This window comes from Aotus nancymaae, unplaced genomic scaffold (assembly GCF_030222135.1).
Source record: "Aotus nancymaae isolate 86718 unplaced genomic scaffold, 86718_ANA_hifiasm-v0.15.2.pri h1tg000010l, whole genome shotgun sequence".
In the NCBI taxonomy this organism is placed as follows: Eukaryota; Metazoa; Chordata; class Mammalia; order Primates; family Aotidae; genus Aotus; species Aotus nancymaae.
In genome coordinates, this window is record NW_026988421.1 from 62,460,891 (window position 1) to 62,482,706 (window position 21,816).

Here is a 21,816-nt window from a genome sequence, read left to right on the forward strand (position 1 = left end):
ACACACCACACATACACTCCTTCACACACTTGCACACTCAAACACACATACACACACTGTCACACACACATTCGTGATGAGCCCCAAAGAAGAGTTAGGTGATTCTTTCCCAAGGGTCTGGTGAGAAATTGAACCCTTCAGAGTCCAGGGACAGGAATTCCCCATGGTGGGCCACCAGGCTCGAGCTGGCCCTCACCCCTTGGCCCTGCCTTGGCCCCTGAGGCTGTGCCCTGGATGCTCTCCTGCTCCTAATGCTTCCCTCTCCTATTCAACCCATGGTCCTACTCTCTGGAACCTTGTTCCCACCCCCAGTTCCCTCCTGAGGACATGAATGGGGATGTGCTCCTGCAGCCAGAGCTCTGGCTCTCTGTGGGGCTGCCCATGCCAGGACTGCCCATGCCAGGGCTGCCAGCCGGGCTGGATCTCAGAGCTGCTGCTGCTTTATAAACAATTGAGGCAAAATTCACCATTTTAACCATTTTGAGGCATACAATTTGGTGGGTTTTTTTTTTTTTTGAGACAAAGTCTTGCTCTGTTGCCTAGGCTGGAGTGCAGTGGCGCCATCTCAGCTCATTGTAACCTTCATCTTTTGGGTTCAAGCAGTTCTCCTACCTCAGCCTCCTGAGTAGCTGGAACTACAGGTGTGTGCCACCATGCCCAGCTAATTTTTGCATTTTTTTTAGTGGAGACGGGGTTACCACAATGGCCAGGCTGGTCTTGAACTCCTGACCTCAGGTGATCTGCCTGCTTTGGCTTCCCAAAGTGCTGGGATTACAGGCGTGAGCCACCACACCCTGCTAGATTTTTAAAACTATATTCACAATGCTGTGCAACCATCACCTTCATCTAATTCCAGAACACTTCCATCTGTTAGTCGTAGTCACTCCTGTGTCCCCGCTGTCCAACACCCCCTGGCAACCACTAATCTCCTTTCTATCTTTCTAAATAGGATTTGCCTATTCAGAACATGTCATAGAATGAAATCGTACAGTATGTGGCCTTTTGTGCCTGGCTTCTTTCACTTGCATGTTTGTAAGGCTCACCCATGGCTTCACTCTTCCTTATGACAGAACACTATTCCAGTGTATGGACATACCACATTTATTTATCCATTCACCTGGTGGACACTGGAGTTGTTTCTATCTTTTGGCTACTATGAAATGCTGCTGTGAACATTCGTGTGCAAGTTTCTATGGGAACATACATTTTCAATTCTCTTGAGTACATACTTAGCAGTGGAATGACTGGGTCACATGGCACTTCTAGGTTTAACTTTCAACTGTTTTTTCAAAGAAGCTGCAGCATTTTACATTGGCTTGGGGCTTCTTGGGTGGCTCAAGGCAGCCTCCCAGTGTCTGGTGGGCCCTGCTCCGCCCTGAGGGTTGTCTGCTCCTGTCATCCTGAAGGATGAGGGACCCACAGAAGTGGGTGTGGCTGAAGCCCGTTGCAGCATCCAAGGCTAATGCCGGCTGGTCCTCCCCAATTCCCCAGAAAGTCTGCAGAGAGAGAATTATGGCTGTGCCTGATAGAGTGTGCTTGTGGCTGGGGGAGGCCCGAGTTTACATTCTGGGCTCTTGTCATGAAGCTGCTGTGTGACCTAGGGTGAGTGGGGTAAACTCTCCAGCCTTCCTGTGACAGACCTGGCAGGGAGGGCTCTGAGGGGTCAAGTGCGGACCCTCACTCACAGTGTCATCTGTGGCTGATTTTGTGCTTCAGTAGTGGAATCGAATAGTTGTGACAGAGACTGAATGACCCACAGAGCCTAAAATATTTATCTGGTCCTTTACAGAAAAAGTTTAGTAACTCTTGGATTATATGATACAAGGTAATAAATGCTATTTTGCTTTTAGCCAAAAGGGCAAAGCAGCGATGGTGAAATTTGGGGTCACTGGCAGTTCTTAGGAGGGATTTGATAGGCTGAGGGCTCACAGGAGTATCCGGGGTTCCTCAGATGCCTAGTGGAGGCCACAGTAGCCTCACAACTTTTTCCCTTTGTGGAGATATCTCCACCCACTGCCACCTTTGATTTTTACAGCAACCTTGTGGGTTAAAGATAAAGGGTGATTCATCCTCATGTTATAGGAGAGGCAATAGAGGCCAGAGCAGCGAAGGATTGGTCCTGGATGGCCAGAGAGATAGGATGAGTGGCTCCTGGAACCCAGGCATCCCGCTCTGGGCCAGTTCTCACCCCTCTGCTACTCATTGCCTCAAAGACTTAGCCATGCCCTCGTGGCAGGAAAATGGCTCTTGTCCATGGGTTGACTTGGTATGAAACACCCCCTCATACTACTTTACTTACAGAGGCAGGGAAAAGGGAACCCATGCTGGGGCCAGAGCAGGGTGGTGGGCGATGTTACTGGGACAGCCCCTCCTGTGGGTCTGACCTCACTCTCTTCCTGTCTTGGTTCCAGCCTTTGGCCTGGGAGACCTGCCCAACCTGCTGGGCCTGGTAGGGGACCAGCTGGGCGACACAGAGCGGAAGCGGCGGCATGCCAAGCCGGGCAGCTACAGCATCGAGGTGCTGCTGGTGGTGGACGACTCGGTGGTTCGCTTCCATGGCAGGGAGCACGTGCAGAACTACGTCCTCACCCTCATGAATATCGTGAGTGTCCACGTGTCCTGGGACTTGGGGGGAGTGGGGTGGGGTGGGCCCCAGTGCTGATCCAAATGGAAGTTTCTGGATCCTGGTATTTTTCAGGTGGACTTGGGGGAGTCATCGCTTGCTCCTTAGCCCAGCAGGCACACCCTTGGCAGCCAGGTTCAACGGTGTAATGAGCCTGAATTGGCCTGACTTGTGTCCCAGACTGTGGCCTGATCCCAGCCGTATATACTGGGCTGAGGTGACCCATGGGCCTCCCACGCTGGAGCCTGTGGACAGTGGGTTCTGGGCTTGGACGTATTCAGAGTCTAGGTCAGGTGCGGCCTGGAACCTCGCTTGTGTTGGAGTTGAAGGGACTTCCCTGGCACTCATCATATGGAAAAAATACCCAACCCCAGGCTGGGAAGACTGGCCAAGGAGCTGTCAATCTGTGAAGAGGGTCCTGAGACCCTGTCGTGAGCCTTGGGTGTGCACAGAGACAGGCAAGGAAAATCAGGGACATGGGCGAATTCTAAGACTGTGGCGAAGCAGAGAGCCCATGCTCTCTGCCGCTGCCTGTGGCTGTCCTACAGAGACACAGGACTCGTCACAGAAAAGCTGGTTTTTCAAGGAAAGTCAAAAATGTAGGTTTTTTAAAAAAGTGTTTAAAAAATTTTATTATGGAAAATTTAAATCCAGACATTTAAGAGAAAATTTCCAGTTTTTAAATGTTAAAAGAGAAAACCACTGTGGATGCCAAACAAAACACACTGTAGGCCCCAGGTGGCCCTGGGTGAGCGTCCCTGAGCTAAAGGGGCAGAGACAAGGAAGAACAGGAGGGCAAAGAGGGTGAAAGCACAGAGCCTTTGTCAGAGTACCTGTGGCTGTGGTTCAGGGAAAGGATGGGGACCTATCTTGGTGAAGTGAGACCCAAGGTAGAAATAGTGCAGGCAGGGGCCAGATGCTGGGGTTGGGGGAAGGACCCCCAGCCCTCCCCTACAAAGTACAGTCCTGGAGGCAGGCGTCCCGTTGGGATAGACCCCAGCTCAGCATGGGACGCTGTGCAGTCCAGGCACAGGGGAGGTGGGCAGCGGTGCACAAGGGAAAATACCATATCAACAAGAGGCAGCAGGGCAGGTCCCCTTCACTTCTGAGCCTCTGCACGGTGACAGGTTAATGGCTCATCATAAACATTCATCTGGAACAGCAGAGCTGAGAAAGAGATATGTATGTGGTGAGTCCCACAGAATTTGAGTGAGGCCTCTGTTGAAGGCCAAAGCTTCTAGCCCCTGCATGGGCCCTCACTGGCCTTGATGTTAGCATCCTCTGCCCCTAGGCCTGTTTGGAGAGGATAAAGAGGTTGGCTAGCTGCATGATCATACAGACTGGAAGATGACTGCAGAGGGCCAGGGCTGGGATAGAATCACCTTATCCTCAGTCTAACATGGGCAGTGCTGGGAGGTTGTGAGAGACGTGTAATTGATTGTGCTGCTGCACTAAGAGGAATATTAGTTAATCAGCCAAGAGCACACAGTCTGACTCGGCCCCTTCCTGTCTTAGTGACGTTGGGGGCAAGTTATGAACCCTCTGGAGTGTCTCCTTCTGCACTTTGGAAGCAGCATTAACAGTACTTACTACTAGAGGTGTTGGGGAGGAGGACGTGAGTGCACAGCGCAGAGCATGGCCCATGCAGAGCGTGTGCTGTCAGTGGGTGGTGGTTGGTGATAATGATGCGGCCTTCGTGAAGTGAGTGGTCATGCATTTCTGGGAACGGAACAGTTGATGGGGAGAAATGTCAACCCCATGTCATGCCAGTCCCCTCTGGAAACATTGGTAGGGCACTGTCTGGGGTCTATAATCTGGCTGCACCTTTGATGAGGTGGTCGTTAGAGGGACAGCCCCTTAATGCCTCTGTGACCTTGGGCAGGGGACCTGTGTTGCTCAGAAATCCACAGGATGCAAATGATGAAAAACCAACTCAATCTAGATTAAGACAAATGTGGTAATTTCTCAGCTCGTGGGTCAAACTGGGGGAAGGACAGGTTGGAGCTGGTTGTAAGAGTAATTGGAACTAGGTGCTTATCTGGACCCGAAGTTTTCAGGTTTGCTTCTGTCTCTGTGACATGCTAATTCTCTCTGACTGACTGCCCTTATAAGACATCCTGGCCACTGACAACACGACGTGGACTCCTATCCCCATCCATGGCTGGAGACAAAAGAGGTGTCCCCTCTGGTTCCCAGGCAGAAATTCCCGGGGCAGGACTCTGGTTGGCCTAACCTGGGTCACGTGGTACTCTGGACCAATCACTATATGTTAGAGAGGGAGAGCATCAGTGCTGCAAGCCTGGAGAGGGGTTAGACACGGCCATGGCTGCTGGAGAAACAGTTCTGAGCTGGCCAGGCACCCCAGGTTGTGTCTGCTACAGTTTAGCACCTTAGAGCCTCTGCTTTTTCATAGTAGTGTCTGCTCTTGGGATTGTGAAGATTTAGTATCCAGAGTATCTGCACATGCCTGGCACATAGTGGGTACTCAAGTAATGCTTTCTGTCATTATTATCATTACATTGTTTGTTCTTGCATGTATAAGTTGTTTCTCACCTGAGTTTGGGAAGGTGAGTTCCTTGTTGTCTTTTTAGGAACCCCAACAGCACACACAGCACAGGGTCTGAGACCTGAGAGGTGATTTGTAAACGTGGAGGTGAATGGCATCTATGAGAGAAGCAGGTGGCTGGCATCCATTGAGATGGCAGCAGGAGAGAGCAGCAGACTTCTGTCTGCAATGCCAACACCAATAAAAGAGCAGGAGCAGAGATCAGCTCCAATTACAGGAGCCCAGGGAGCGGGACGGGGGACAGAAAGTCTGTTCCTGGCTGCCTCTGTGTGTGGATACTTCTTCCATCCCATTAGCTTAGCATGTGGTTTTAGACACAGAGAGCAAAGGCAACCACATGGAGTTGTTTGAGAAAGAGAGAGGGAGGGGAGGGAGAGGATGCCTGTGAATCTGAATACACCCACCATCCTAGAACACTTGACCACCCACCCAGACTCCACAAATCACAGGCCCAGCCTAGAGGCCATAGCTGGGGACTGATCCCAGTAGGCGGAGGCCACGCTGAGAGCCAGGTTGGGCCCCTGGAGTCAGCAGGTGGAGGACGAGAGGAAGGGCAAGAAAGGGGAAAGGGGCAGGGGAGACCCCATGATGCCCAAGTTTGGTGGGAGCCTGGGTCCCATGGCACAAAGCTGGGGCTGAAGACCCCAGGACTGTAAGCCAGGCCCTGTTGCAGCCCCAGAATCCTTCAGTTTGTTAAAAGATAATTTTCAGGAAGAGGCAAACTCATGACTCTCATAGAGAAATAAAAATGAACATGTGTTAAAGATTTGACTCTACTCATTAACGAGGGAACCAGGCAGATGTTATAACTGGTTCAGAAAAGAACCCAAGGACAGAAACATTATAGATCAGGAATTTTACGATGAATGTGCAAAAGGAGATACAATTGGTGTCGTATAGGGTGAGAGGGAAAGCTGTTTAGCCTCTACCAGAGAATATGGAACCTGCGTGCAGGCGGGAATTTTGCGTTGCTCTTAGTGACCCATGGTGCTCTCTGCCGTAAGGCTGCTTGCTCCGCATCTGATTCTGATAAGGGGAAAAGGCACGCTGTGGGCACTGCCTGCTTTCCATTGAAGTACAAGTCTGTATTTTCTGGTTTGAGGCCCTGTCAGGTGTGAGGAGTCTGATGACTTGTCTTACTTAAAGGGTGTGCCCCCATTCCTGGAACTAGGGGGGCGGCAGCATCTCCCAGGCCACAGCCCTGGATTGGACTGGGTGACAGCCCTAAACAGCTGTGTGATGGGATTCTGTCTCTTCCCTAGGTCTGCTCTGCTCCTAGATTCTGGCTGGGGTAGAGAGAGAGAGCGCCTGGGGCAGTGGTGGGGCTGAGTTGTTTGAGGGGGACCACAGAGCTGTCTTGGGCGATCCACCCCATTTTTTCCTCTCATCTTTCAGAGAAACTCTTTCAGAGGTACCCTGAGAGACCTTCATGAATTCTGTTACTCGGCTTCTTAAATGACTCTTGGCTAGACTGAGCTGTCGGCAGGTTCTGGAGGGTGGATCAGGCTTGCTGGAGCCCCGATCCCCAGCTGGCTTCACTGCCAGCCTTGGCTGACATCCGTTCATTTGTTCAGAGCTGAGTGCTGTGCTACCTCTGTGGGCACTCCGTGGGGTTAGGTACTGTGTGGGGTGGGGTGGGAGGCAAGGTTCTTGTGGTTGCAAGTGACAGACCCAGCTCACACTAGCTGAAGTCAAAGAGGGGTCTATTGGCAGGGAGCTGCTGATGTGCCCACAGAGACAGTGGGGCAGAAGCCCCAGGGACCACAGGATGAGGGCTTCAGGCCCATTAGGACACCATCTCCTACTCTGCTGGCCCATGCTTGTTGGTGGAACCCAGCAGCAGATGGGCTTTCTCCCTATGATGGGAAACAGGAACACCCCAGATGCTGACACTTAGGACCCAAATGCCAAAGGGCTCTTTCTTACCCTCCTAGGGAAAACTGGCTAGGGTGGGACATGTGGCTATCCCTGTACTAACTGCTGTGTCTAGAAGGTTGGCTTGGGTCTGCTGGATCACAGATTGCCACTGTGTATGGGGGTGAGGTGGAGCAGGATCTGTGCCCAGAAATCAAGCAGCAAAGCATGTAGACAGGAAGAATGACTTCCACAGTGGGGGACACAAAAGGAGAAGAAAACACAGTCCCTGCCCTCAGAGCTTATACTGCTATGTGTCCGCAGACCACTGCAAAAGATATCATTGCAAGCTGGGTGCTGTGGCTCACACCTGTAATCCTAGCACTTTGGGAATCTGAGACAGGTGGATTGTTTGAGGCCAGGAATTCAAGACCAGTCTGGGCATAGCAAATCCCCATTTCTGAAAAATATTTAAAAAATTAGCCAGGCAAGGTGGTGCACACCTGTGGTCCCAGCTACTCAGGATGTTGAGGTGGAAGGATCAGTGGAGCCCAGGAGTTCAAGGCTTCCGTGAGCTATGATTGTGCCACTGCACTCCACCCTGGGCAACAGAGTAAGACCCTGTCTCTAGAATTAAAACAAAAAAGAGTATCATTGTAGAAAGTATTAGTATTGTTTTTGAGCAAACACTGGGAGCCAGAGTCTTTGTAGACTTGACCTCATTTACTTCAGTCTCCCCATAACCCTACGAGAGGTCTGAGTAGCTTCAATGTCCTTACGTAGAAACTGGGGTGCAGAGACGGGCTGTAACTTGCTAGTCTCCCATGTTGTGGGCCGTGGGGCTGGGATCTGAGCACTATTGTGTCCACTGCAGAGCTCACCCTCTTCCCCTGGCCTTGTGCCAGCTGGTGCTGTCCATGGCTGGTGACCCAGCTGTTATGGCAGAAAAACTTTTCTCTATGCTCTTGTGTTCAGTACTGCAGGGCTTGTGAATTAAACTGAAAAAGACAGACTGGCAGGAGAAGAGTTGATTTGCCAGTTCCTTGTATATAGTAGTGGCTCACACCTGTGATCCCCACACTTTGAGAGGCTGAGGTGAATGGATCACCTAAGGTCAGGAGTTTGAAACTAGCCTGATCAATATGGTGAAACCCCATCTCTACTAAAAATACAAAAATTAGCCAGGCATGGTGGCATGCACCTGTAGTTCTCGCTACTCGGGAAGCTGAGACAGGAGAATTGCTTGAACCTGGAAAGCGGAGGTTGCAGTGAGCCGAGATCATGCCATTGTACTCCAGTCTGGGCCACAGAGTGAGACTGCATCTCAAAACAAACAAACAAAAAGATAAAAAATAAAAAACCAATCTGTCCCTCCACCCAAAAAAACTGGAGACTTATATTCTTAGCACAATAGGGAGAGAAAGGGAGAAGGGAGAAATGCTTCTTTAGGAAGGACAAATGGGTTTTCAGGAGAAAACTGGAGATAAAATTTGTGATAATGTTTACTTAAGCAGGGTCAAGTGGTATTTCTGTCATTATGAGCGTGATATTCCCTTCAGGGGATTTCTGACAGCCTCTTTTCCCAGCTGCTGCTGCTTTTAGTCAGATAAGGGAAGCTGAGAAGGCTTCTTTCTGCATCTGTTGGCTTTCAGATGTTTTCAGCTTACACTGATCTGTATACTAATGCTGGGGTTCCAGATGGACCCTCACACAGGCTAGGCACAGGACCCCGGGAGAGGGAGCGCTTGCATGCATGTATGTCCTGGAGGGGCCATGACTTGTGCCAGCTCCTACGGTCTCTGCTTGAGGAGGGGGCTCCACATGTGTGGCTTCTGGGCACTGTGTGCTCTCGACGAGGCCCCTCTAAGGCCCATTGGGTGGCCTGGTCTTGAGCCCCTGTTAAGGGTTCTAAGAGGGTCAGCTCAAATGACAGGGGTGGGGGGTGGAGGGGATGCTCTTTGGGGCCACGGCAAAAGCAGTGAAACCTAGCTGTGAGGTGGAGAGTTGAAGTCAGCGAAGTTTGGAAGGTGATGGGGAGAGTGGATGGGACCTTGTTCCCCAACAGAATTTGGGAGCTTCCCTTGGAAACCAGAAGAGGTCTTTTGATGGGTTAAAAGATGAGACATTTCTTTCCATCGGGCAAAGTTTACTTTTGAAACTTGGCATTCCAGGGCTGGCCTGGCCTGAGACGTGATGCATTCCAAAGAGGCTGGGAAGCCCTCCTATCTGCAGCTGCAGGACACCACGTGATGGTGGCGGGAGTGGGTGGGTTCTCTCCCATGTGTCGTAATGTAGAAGCCAGTTGTCCACATGTCCTCCTTCCCTGGTGTTCCCCTGACATCCCTAGGACTTTACCGTTGGAGGAAGACGGCTCAGTGACCCATTCTAACTTTCTTGGCCAAATTAACACATTCTGATAGTTGACCCTTGACCTCTGACTCATACATGACTCAAAGCTGTGGCCAGGGAACGTTGTCAGCTTCCACTGAAGACCGTGCCACGAGGGCCTGGCTTGGTGGCTGCTGTCTGGATAGTCTTGGTGGCTGCTGTCTGGATAGTCTTGGTTCTACCTTCCTTCTCCCCACCACCTGCCAGAAAGTGGGTGAGGAGAGTGATGATCTTCTCAGAGGTTCTGGAAGGCCGTTAGAGGCTGGGTCTTCTGGTCACTGCTGGCTTGCCCTGTGAATGTGGGAACAGAAAGGGCCTGGGATGGGTGAGGGGCACAGTTGAGGCAGAGCTTCCTCTTGGGGAGAGAGGCTCACAGCACTGAGATGGGCTGTGGCTTAAAGGAGCCGTGGCCTTGCAAACCTGCTGCTGCCATTGGGGGTATGTGGGCAGTGTGGGGTTCAGGCTTCCCCTGGTGCAGAGGACAGCAGCCAAACTTCCTACCAAGGGAGGTGAGCAGATGGGCACCGACAGTCTCTGCCTCCCTGGGGACCAGCAGCTCATCCTGTCCATTGTGTGGGAGCTTTCATTCGGCTGGGATGCTTGATGCTCAGGTTCCCCTAGGGGATTTCCATGGGGCCAGTAATAACAGCTTGCCTTTGCTCTCCCCTTGGAGCACCTGTCTGCTGTGACCATTTCTGATCCTGATTTCCGGGGCCGGGACTGGGCTGGGCTGGCAGGACCAGAGAGAGGAGATCTGGTTGCTGGGATGGATGGCCCTATTGTGCTCTCAACCCAGGGAGGAGGGTGCAGAAGGCATTAGTGAAGCCCCCAAAGTTATCTGATGAGGTCCTAGGCACTGCTTTCAGGGGCCGTGGTTGGGACAGTCAGGGTGGCCCTGCCTCCCATGTGTCTTTTCCATCGACCTGGGAGGTGCTATGGATATTCCTGCAGCTGCAGGTGATGCCACCGGGCTCCATCCTCAGCACTTCCTTATACGCTGCTGGGTGCTGCCTTTCTCTGTGCCTGTTTGCCCATTCACACTGGGTCACCTTCCTTAAGTCTTCCTCACATCTCAGAACTAGAGAACCACTTGAGCACTTTGAGGCATAAAGGGGTAGTTGTTTTCAGCATTTAGTGAGCGCCTTTTGCGTGCCTTGGATCACAGACTCCCATCCTAGAAGTTTTGGTCTGGCTGCAAAAACAAGCCTTAGTCCTGTGGAATAATCAGGGAACCACTGAGAATAGTACCAGTGCCAAGGAGCTGGGAGCAGGTGGCTGCCTCTGTGGGGTTTGGGAGAGAGGAGGGCTGTCTACAGGGGTTCATTGCTGAGCCTGTGTTTGGGGAGAGGGCGATTTGACGAGGGGAGGGCACGCAGGCCATGGCGGCAGACACCACAGCAGGGTTGTGGGGGCAGGGTTGAGGAAGGCGACTCAGGTGTGTTGTGACAGGTGACAGAAGTCTGCAGAGACCTCCCTGGCATCTAGGTGTGGCGGGATAGCTGGCGAGGCACAGCATGGACGGTGGCGTAAAGAAGAGGCATGAGAACAGCTCCCCATGGTGGCATCCAAGGTGGATCCATGGGTTCCCAGGGCCCTCTCCTGGCCTGGGGTGATGGACCAGTTCTCTGGGGTGAGGACTCCTTTGGACATGGGGAGTTGGGGGAACCTCCTAGGGCCTGGAGCTGGAGCAGAGGGAGGGTGAGAAGAAAGACAGAAAGGCCCTTTCATCATTTCCTCCCAGTCAGGTTGCAGCCAGAAGCTTCCTGTCTCTGTTTCCTTTGGGAACCCTCTTGGCAGCCAGCCTGTCTGGGTGATAGGCGGCTGGTCCACCTCCACTCCCCACCCTGCCCCACCTGGCTGACAATAGATAGATGCTGGGGTGGTTGCCGGGACAACACTGGCTAGCACCTCTGCCAATGGTAGGGTCCTACAAACTCTGACCTGCCTCAGAGCCCCTTTCTGAGCCTGGGACCTGCTCTGATGGCCTGCATGGAAGAGCTCGGTGACCCTTTAGACCTGGGAGGTTTTGACACAGATGGTTGTCAGACCAGAACCTTGGTGGCCTCAGCCTGGAAGGGTGGCATCTTGTTTGCCCTCGACATGTGTTACATATTCATCATAAAGTCTGGTTTGGAACGCCATGAAAACTGCTTTCCTGCTGATGGACGGTGTGGCTTTGCCAGACATTCTCCTTTTGGCGTAGATGAACCTCTAAGTAGCTCATTCTCCTTGACACTGGAAACAGACAGTCCTCTTCTTCCCTCTCTTTTTCATCTTTTTCTCTTCTTTTATGTCTCTTCTCAAAAACTGCTTTTGCTGAGTAAAAAAACCTCATTCACTGTAATGCAGTAGTTCCTTTTTTTTTAAGTTTATTTTATTTTATTTTTTTGAGACAGTTTCATTCTGTTGCCCAGGCTGGAAGGCAGTGGTGCAATCTCAGCTCACTGTAACCTCCACCTCCCGGGCTCAAGGTATTCTCCTGCCTCAGCCTCCTGAGTAGCTGGGATTATAGGCATGCCACACACCCAGCTAATTTTTGTATTTTTAGTAGAGACAAAGATTCGCTATGTTGGCCAGGCTGGTCTTGAACACCTGACCTCAAGCGATCTGCCCAACTAGGCCTCCCAAAGTGCTGGGATTACAGGTGTGAACCAACCTGCTCAGCCTTTTTTTTTAAAACAGGTTCTTGATCTGTCACCCAGGCTAGAGTGCAGTGGTGCAATCATGGCTCACTGCAGCCTCAACCTCCTGGGTTCAGGGGATTCTCCTGACTCAGCCTCCTGAGCACCACAGGAGTGTGCCACTATGCTTAGCCAATTTTCGTTTTTTTTTTTTTGAATTTTTAGTAAAGACAGGGTCTTACTGTATTACCCAGGCTGGTCTTGAACTCCTGACCTCAAGTAATCCTCTTGCCTTGGCCTCCCAGAGTGCTGGGATTACAGGTATGAGCCGTGGTGCCTACCCAAGCAGTAGTTCTTAACCAGGGACATTTGGTAATGTCTGGGTATATTTTTTGGTTATCACAGCTAGAGGGAGTGAGAAGCTACTGGCATGTAGTTGGTAGAGGCCAGGGATTGTGCTAAACATCTTAAAATGCACAGAACCGCTCCCCCAACCAAGATCTCCACACCAAAGCATCCATAGCAGCCAGATTGAGACACCCTGACCTATGGTATTAGTTCTAATTACCACACACAGGAATTTAAATTTTCAAAGCAAACCTACCAGGCAGAGAATGATACGCATTGCAGAAGGAGGAGTGCTGGGAATCTTGATGCGAGAGGTATGTAATAGTGAGCATCCCTCCTGCGAAGAGAGTTTTACGGTTCACACAACACTTTTGCTTTCATGAACAGCATCTCACTCCACAAATATATACACACTTTTTAGAGGCAGGGTCTTGCTTTGTCACTGAGTCTGGAGTGCAGTGGTACGACCATGGCTCACTGTAGCCTTGACCTCCTGGGCTCAAGTGATCCTCCTGCCTCAGCCTCCCAAGTAGCTGGGACTATGGGCATGGCTATGTCCAGCTAATTTATTATTTAAAAAAAAAATAGATGGGGTCTCACTATGTTGCTGAGGCTGGTCTTGAATTCCTGAACTCAAGCTGTCCTCCTGCCTCAGCCTCCCAAAGTGCTGGTATTATAGTCATGAGCCACTGTGCCTGACTGAGATAAGTTTGAAACAAATAGATGCCATCGATGGAGCACATGTTAGGGGCCAGGCCTGGTTTCAAAGCTAACATTTGCTTTTTCCCTCCACCCTTTGGTCTCTGCAAGCTACGTTTCCTCCACACCCACAGACGAGCAGAGTCGAGCTCCAAGAGATAAGGCCATGTAGTGGAGGGAAGCAGCAAGCTCGACCTTCCCAGGCCTCCATACTGCCTCTGTTTACACACAGGCTGCCAGCCTGGGACATCAGGGCTGCTGTGTTTCACAAATAGGTGGTGGGGGATAAATGCTGAGCATTGTGGGCTTGTGAAAGGGACTCTGTTGGGCTGGGTGGGTCTGTCCCTGTGCACTCTGGAGCCACCCAGCACAAGCAGCCTGGCCATGAGGTGGGCTGAGCAGCCAGATCCCCAGAGCACCACCCAGACCAGCCTGCAAGCTCCAGGGAACCCCAGAGGCAGTCACCCCTTTAAGAGATGTGCTGGTTAAAAGGCAGCTGAAAGTGCTCATTTGGAACCCACACCAGCCCTTTGGAATATAGGGCATGATCATGAACTTGGTAGAAAGGGGATGGAGCAGCTGAGCCTGCAGCAACTGAGAAAGAAAACTCAGCACTCTGCTTCCACTGCCCTGAGAGCAATTTCATCCTCCAAGACCTCGTGAAAGACTTCACTAATGACCTCGGAGGCAGGGCCTCCCAATGTGGCACATGACATAAAGTAATGGGGTATCTGACCGTCAATGGATTTGATAAAATATGATACACATGTGAACTTGTCTGTGTGTGCATACCTGAGCATCGCATCTTGGTGAGGTCTTAGTGTCCCAACCCAGGGTAAACCAGACCCAGCCCTGGCTACTACGTGGGTCAGCCCCAGAGGGTAGGGAAGGCAGAGAGCTCAGGCCACAGGTAGTAGTATATTGCTGTTAAACATCCACATACATGTACATGTGAACACACATACAACACAGGTACCACACATGCACATGTGTGTACACATAACACATATAATATGGGTCTCCACACACATGCATATACATGTGCCATGCTTAATCACCCACATGTGTCACACAGATGTGTTTGTGTACATACATGCACCCATGCGTACCATACCAAATTAGGTGTGTGCACACAGATAAGTTCACATGGGTACCATATTCCATCAAATCTAAGACTCGTTGATGGTCAGATGCCCCATTATTTTATGTCCTTGAGAACAAAAGTGTATCAATGAAATTGTGTTCATCACTTAGCATTTTTGCTGTAGGCTTATTAGAAGAGAGCTTTTAACCTCAGTCAGATGTAGGTCTTCATCATATGTGACTCATACACACGCAGATAAGGCAACGAGCAGGTGAGGAGTTCCCCTGACTTCTTCGCATTCAGAGCAGCGCCCTTGCAGCTCACGTTTCAGCAGAGTCCTCAGTGTGAGACGTTTCCATGCAGCGTTGTCCTGCCTGCCATTGAGAGCAGCAGTGGTGCCACCTGAGGGCTCCAGCGGCATCCCTGGACTTTCATACAAGCCACGGGTGGCATCCTGCGGATTTGATGCTGGAGGCATATTGATTTACTGGAAGGTGTCGATGGGAGGTTTTCAGACAACGCCCAGGATTCACATTCCTGCCTCTGATTGTTTGTTATCTGAAATGACGAGGGCTGTGGTTGTGCAGCCACCAGGAGTAAGAGAGGCTCTTGCTTGCACTGGCAGTGACAGTCACACCTGGGCTGCCTCCTGGCCGACAGTGATTGCAGACGTGAAAAAGAGGAGCCTGTTGGACTCAATAGGATGCTGCATGTGTCTTGGGGACGCTGGGGGTTGGAGCACGTGGTCTGCAGAGTCACTTTATGCCTTGTTAGAAGGGCCAGGGTTGTGCACCAAGGAGCTGGTCCAGGTCCTGAGACTCCAGGTTGCTGTTGTCTCCCCAGGACTGAGAAAGGACAGGAGGGGTCATTTTGGCTACACCTCTGTCTTCAAGCAATGCTGCCCACATCTGTCCAGGTTCAGAGGCAGTTAGTGATGAGGGAAGGCGCATGAGCAGGTCAGGTTTTCCGAGGCCTGGGCTTGTCCTCTGACAGTGATTGGAGTCCTCAGGCAAGCTTCTCTAGACCTTTGGGCCTGCCTGTATCCCTGAAAACAGGGATAGCATACCATCCTCCTTGGAGGTCCTTGGAGAAATGGCTGACTCTGGGAGTAGGGTAGGGAATATGCAAGATGACCCTGGAGCATCTCCTAGAGCAAAGTAACGAAGTGCTAAAAACCAAACCCCAAATCCCCAAACCATGGGGATGTGTTTACAGGACACAGGAGCCAACTCAAAGAGCTCTCAACTGGGACAATTTGAGCAACAAAACAAATCACAGAGAATTATAGCCCAAGATGCAAAACAGATACAAGTCCATACCGATAACATAAACGATAGAATAAATAAATGGAGAAGGGACAAATCTCCCATGCAGAGTAATTCCAGTGTATTCATGTAGAGACTCCATCTTCGAGGAGGTGGATTTGAACTCCCCACTCCTTAGATGTGGGTTGCACATAGTGACTTTCTTCTGATGAATTCAGTGTGGAAATCAGGAAACGGGATAACTGTCAATGAAGAAACCTGACAAACATTCCCTCAGCCAGGTGATAAAGGCCAACAGCAACAGTGATGAGTCATGCTGATATCATGCACCCTTGACATGGCATATGAGGATGCACCTTACCCCTGCTGGCTTCCTCCCCCAACCTAATTGAAGGACACAAAATAGCTGCTCAGTGCTTCTCAAGACTTAGGGTCATCAAAAACCAGAAGGCAGGAGAACCTGTCACAAAGAAGAAACAGAGCAGAGGGGCTAAGGAGACGGGAAGATGAAATGGAATGTGGCACCCTGCATGGGACCAGGACATTTGGGGGAAACTAGAGAAATCCGAATAAAATGTGGGCTCCAGTTAATAACAGTATGTCAATATTGGTTCATTAACTGTGACACACGTGCCATAGAAATGGAAGATGTTTGGAGTAAACTGGGCATGGGGAGTTTCTCTACTATCCTTGCAACTTTTAGCTGAATCTAAAGTTATTTTAAAATAAAGTTTATTTTTAGAATAATAAGAATTCCAGGCCATTCGCCGCGAGAATTCAGTGTAGTGATGTGGGGAGGCACTTGTGGGCCGTGCCAGCCATTAGTGGCGATGAGCGTTCCGCTTCTGTTTGAGCACGAGTGGGCTTAATACCCCGAAGGTCTTGCTTTTGCAGCACTGGCCTCCACCGCTCCCTGCTTAAGACCTGCCCGAACCTGGCTGCCAAACAGTGGGTGGACCTTTTACAACCACCTTGAGTTGTAACCTCACTTTGTCCTCTCTCCTGGACCAGAGAAAGCCCACCCCAGCCACCCTGCCACAGAAACGGGTTCTGGACAGCAGCTGAGTGTAGTGGCTAAGGAGTGGGGCCTGAGAGTCACAGAGATCTGAGTTCAGCTTCTGAACTGGGTGGCCTTGGGCAAATTACTTACCCTTTCTGAACCTCGGATGTCTTGCCTATGAGATGGGAATCATTCCGCTCCCGATAAGGTTGTTGTGAGGCTGTATGCCAAGCCCCCGGCACAGTGCATGGCACACAGTAGGTGCTTGGGGAGTAGCAGTGCCTCCCTCTAATCCCAGTACCCACCACCATTCTCTCCCTTGTGCTGCTCTTTCTCCCCTTGGCCAGACAGAGTCCTGACCTTCGCTTGTTCTTCTGGCACACACCCAGTGGTTAACTCAGGTCAATATGTGATGCTGTACTCTACTGTAGGGGTCCTGGCAGAGGTGACTTTGTACTTGGCTCAGAGGTGAGAAGCAGGGAAGCTGGACACACTGCTCTGTTCTGCCCTGTGAGGGTGTGCCTCGCAGCCATCCTGCCTCGTGGCCAACCTCAGGAAGCCATCTGTGATCTCCCCTGAGCTGGCTCCCTGGCCTCACCTCTGGCATTTGGGAGGCAGCATGGAGGGCCAAGACAGGCAGAGCCAGGCCGTGGGTACACAGCCAGGCTGGAGCCAGTCGGCAAGCCGCCTGTGTGTGTTCCAGAGAGGCTGGGGTCCTGGCCATGGTGCCATGTGTCATGCGGCCTCTGCAGTTCCACCGGACATGGCAGCCCTGTCCAGCCACCTCCTTGGCCTGTGCAAAGCCTCAGGCAGCTCGAGCCAAATCAAGACGCTGAAGTCACTACTCAAGGACTAGGGATGGCAGGAGTGCATGGAGATGAGCGTACCAGGGCCCCAGAGAATTTGAACAGGGGACTTGGAATGGAAGGCCTAACCCCACCTTGTTTTAGTGGGGGAGAAAGGGAATAAAATAGGCTGGGTACGGTGGCTCACGCCTATAATCCCAGCACTTTGGGAGGCTGAGGCAGGTGGATCGCTTGAGGCCAGGAGTTTGAGACCAGCCTGGCCAACATGGTGAAACCCCAACTCTACTAAAAATACAAAAATTAGCCAGGCATGGTGGCGCGTGCCTGTAATCCCAGCTACTTGGGAGGCTGAGGCTGGAGAATTGCTTGAATCCCAGAGGCAGAGATTGCAATGAGCCGAGATCACGCCGCTGCACTCCAGCCTGGCAACCAGAGCCAGATTCTGTCTCAAAAAAAAAAAAGAAAAAAAAGAAGCAGTTTATTTTTCTCATCCTTATTTAGTATAAGAAAAGACCCAGCCGTTTCTTATTGCTGAGCTTCTTTTCTATCATGGCCTCAAATCTCTTCACTCCTCGTGCTCTAGGCTTCCTTTTTGGGATCATTTTCCATCTCCCCTGCTGTTTAGTGGGGTCTGTGTAACAGTTTTTGTTTATCTGATAATGTCTTCATTTCATCATGGTTCTTAAAAGATGGTTTTGTGAGGTCAGGATTCTAGGTTGATGGTTTCTTTATCTTGGTGCTTAGATGGTGCTAATTCAGTGTTTTCCATTTGCTGAGTGTCATTGGAGGCTTTGATAAGCGGGTTTGGCCTGTTGAGTGAGGCACAGAGATGAGTAATATGGCAGGATTCTGGCAGCAGTTCACATGGTCTGCCCTATAGGAGAGACACGTGGAGGAAGGCAGAGGCCCTGGGCACTTCCAGATGCCAAGAGGCTCGCAGATGCCCCCACTGAATGTCCCAGTGACTCCTCTCTTCTCCTGCCCCCGGGATAACAGATGGGTTTCCATGTGTATGCGTGGGGCACAGATGTGGTGTACAGAGTGTACATTGCCTGTGATCCTGGCCTTAGTCTGCTTCCAGTGCACTCAGGGCGGTCTGCAACACTGACCCACCCCAGTATAGTGGGAAGGCCATGGTCCGGTGTTGGAGGGGCTGGGAAGCAAGGGTTACTTAAGGGTTGCCCTGTTGCAGAACCATGATCATCTCAGTGATCAGCAAAGACCCCTTAGTTTGGAATTGCAGTAGGGAGCCTATGTGTGCGTGTGACTGATTGGGTGCCCCCCCTGCCAAAGTCCCTCCTAGGATAAGTCTAGGGCATGCGGGTTGAGGAGGACATTGTCTCAATGCATTGGAGCACTTTGCTCCCACTGGGGAGGGGAGGAGGCTGGGAAGGAAGCCCTGCTGATCGTTGGACTATCGTCATTTCTTGTGGTGGCCGTTGGCATTGTTCCTTGTGGTGGGGTGTGGTGGGGAGCTGCTTTCCCATAGCGGGTGGTGGTCTTTGGTCCTTCTACTCAATTGGATCCAGATATAGGCACCAGGAAGGCCCATGGCGGAAGCCTGACACTGGCTGCTCTGAAGTCTGCCCATTCATGAACTGGGGTAGCTGCCAGTTCTGGGCACTGTGGAAGGTGGCTTGGGACTGGTGCTCAGTGATGCATGCAGCTTCTTTTCAGTGATTCTGCTGCCTACAGTTCTGTACCCACAGCCTGGCTCCCTCCTTGACTGGCCCAGGAGGGGTGTGCTGGCACAATGTACGTCTCCTGTTCCCCTTCTGGCTCACACTTTGCCATGGGACTGTCATGCCTGTGTGGTTGGAAGCACTATTCCTCCCCTCCGTGTGGTGGACAATGGTTGCTTTGTGGGTTGTAAGTTGGTCACTTTGCTTGTGAGTGGAAAATAATTGATGGCTGAAGAGCATGGGGAGATGGAAGTGGTGAGAACAAGACCGTACATGGAGCTCTGGCCCAGCTCCTAAGAAGCCTTGTGGGCAGGAGGCAGAGGATGGATTCCACTTCTGCTGGCATCACATCCCTGACCACGCCAGTGGCATCACATGCCTCACTATGCTGGTGGCATCACATCCCTGACCACACTGCTGGTATCACATCCCTGACGATGCCAGTGGGCCTCTGTGCTTTGTGTGGCCTATTTCTGGTTCCTTGATATTCACACATGCCAGCCCTGTGAGAGCCATTATTGTCTCCATTCTGCAAAAAAGGAAACAGAGGTTATAAGGGGTTGCCCGCTGTGCCCCAAAGCCTCTCAGCTCACAAGGGGCAGAGCTTGGCTTTGAACCCAGGACTCCCCATCTGCATTACTGCACCATTGCTGTGTGCTAACACTGAACTTGCTGAGCAAGCCGCTTCATGTTTTGGGCAAGTCACTTCTCTCGGAGTCTCTCAAGGTCTAACTAGGAGATTCATTACGTAAGTGATGGCCCCTCACATGCAGACATTAGAGATTCAGCTTTTCCTTCCCTCCCTCCCTGCCTCCCTCCCTTCCTTCTGTCTCACTCTATCACCCAGTCTGGAATACAGTGGTGCAATCACAGTTCACTACAGCTTCAAACTCCTTGGCTCAAATAACCCTCCTGCCTCTGCCTCCCAAGAAGCCAGAACCACAGGTGTGTGCCACCATGCCTGGCTAATTTTTAATCTTTTTTTTTCTATAGAGACAAGGTCTTACTTTGTTGCCCAGGCTGGTCTCAAAATCTTGGCCTTAAGTGATCCTCCTACCTTGGCCTCCCAAAGTGCTAGGATTATAGGCATGAGCCACCGTGCCTATACCTGGCTGAGATTAGGCTTTTACATGTATTGAATAATGTTCTATGAAACAAGCAACATAGAAACAATATATTCAGTATGATTCCGATTTTGTAAAATAAGACACATGCACGTACACATGCAGCGGGGTGCAGGTTAACTGTGGTTATTATGTATCTGGCTTATAGCAGTGTCAGCGATTCCATTTTCTTCTTTTTTTTTGTAGTTTTCAATTTTTATTTCAGTGAGGTGTTTTATATTCATAAAAAAAGGTTATTTAAGACAAAAGTGCTGGAGTCTCCAATGGGACCACTCAGGAAATGGGTGTCCCTGGGAGAGGGTGAGCTCCCCTGTCCTTGGGGCTGGACAAGCAGAGGCCAAGTGTCTGCCTCACGGACCCTGTTCAGGAGCGTCCTGGCAGAGGAGTGCAAAGAGCTGGATTCTTTGATGAGCTGTGTAGGGCACTGCTCCACAGTCCCAGGCCTGTGAGAGAAAGAAATTATCTAAAGCAGTGCTCCTTAAACTTGTCCCTGCCTGTCAGTCAGCTGGGGATCTTGCTCAATGGTGGATCCTGACTCAGGAGGCCTGGAGTGGGGCCCAAGACTCTGCATTTCTTACAAGCTCCCAGGTGCTGCTGCTGCCCCAAGGCCGTGGAGCACGTCTCTGGGAGGAGAGCCCACTGCTGCCTTCCCAGAGCCGGGGCACTATAGGGCAGACATTATGCCAGTGGCAACACAGGGATGTTAGGACGAGTGGCCTGGGGTTCTCTGAGCCAGGTGACATGTCTGGAAGAGGATCTCCAGATGTAGAAAGATGAGTCTTGGTCAGAGTCGCTGAGTTTGAGACCAGGCCCCCTACACCGTGGCTTTGTGAAAAGAGCTCGGGGTTGGGATTCCATGGTCCGGGATGTGAATCTCAGTTCTGCAGCTTGTTAGCGGTGTGTCCTTGAGCAGGTCATTTTGCCCCCTCAGTTTCTTTATCTGTAAAGTAGGGATAGGTATCTTGCCTGATAAGGTCATGGTGGGGATACCATATGTGAGGTACCCACCCCAGTACCGGGCACTCAGGCCTGTGATGAACGTTTCCTTCCCTTAAACTGTATTTTCTTCTTTCAGGTAGATGAGATTTACCACGATGAGTCCCTGGGGGTCCATATAAATATCGCCCTCGTCCGCTTGATCATGGTTGGCTACCGACAGGTAAACCACCTTGTCAGCAGGTAGGATTTGGAAGGAAAAGGGTTGTGGGGCTGGAGTGTTGGACCAGCCATGGTGTGGGCTGGAGGGACAAGCATCTAGGAAAACTTTGTCTCCAGAATCAGAACCTGAGGCTATTAGAATTGTGGCTTCAGTGGTGGAGTCTTTGGAGGGGTAAGCTGGGATTTATGGGTTCCTATAATCTGAGAACATGATGATTCCACATGCTTATGGCTGGGAGAGCCCTCTCCTTGAGGAAACTGTGGCTTAGAGTGGGATGGCCACTGAGACAATTCGTGTCATGGTTGAGCCCTGGTGCCCTGGGCTCTGCAGTCTTTGACCATCCATCACTTATTATTAAATGGGGGTAGCAACCAAACTTTCCTGTAAGGGCTATTGGGAAGATTAAATAAAACAATGAACAGAGTGTAGAGGAAATGCTTAGAACAGCAGCTGCCTTGCAGGTCAGTTGAAGGGATTGGAAATTGTGCGTGTGAAGTTCCCAGCAGAAATGCATCTCAGCGTGATGCTCAGCACGTGAACATTGCCCAAAGCAGGCAGGACTATGTGCCAGCAGCAGTTGGGTGGGGACAGCCGGTG

General features: G+C 51.1%; 1 protein-coding gene across 2 annotated transcripts in view; it reads left to right on the plus strand.

Moving 5' to 3' along the window:
• Nucleotides 1-21,816, plus strand: part of ADAMTS14 (ADAM metallopeptidase with thrombospondin type 1 motif 14) — an 85,585-nt gene that overhangs the window by 30,747 nt on the left and 33,022 nt on the right. For both annotated transcript variants that reach the window (XM_012460307.2, XM_012460308.2), the window contains exons 4-5: nucleotides 2,412-2,602; nucleotides 21,136-21,219. In XM_012460307.2, coding sequence (XP_012315730.2) covers nucleotides 2,412-2,602; nucleotides 21,136-21,219 — 275 coding nt within the window. The remainder of the gene's footprint in view (nucleotides 1-2,411; nucleotides 2,603-21,135; nucleotides 21,220-21,816) is intronic.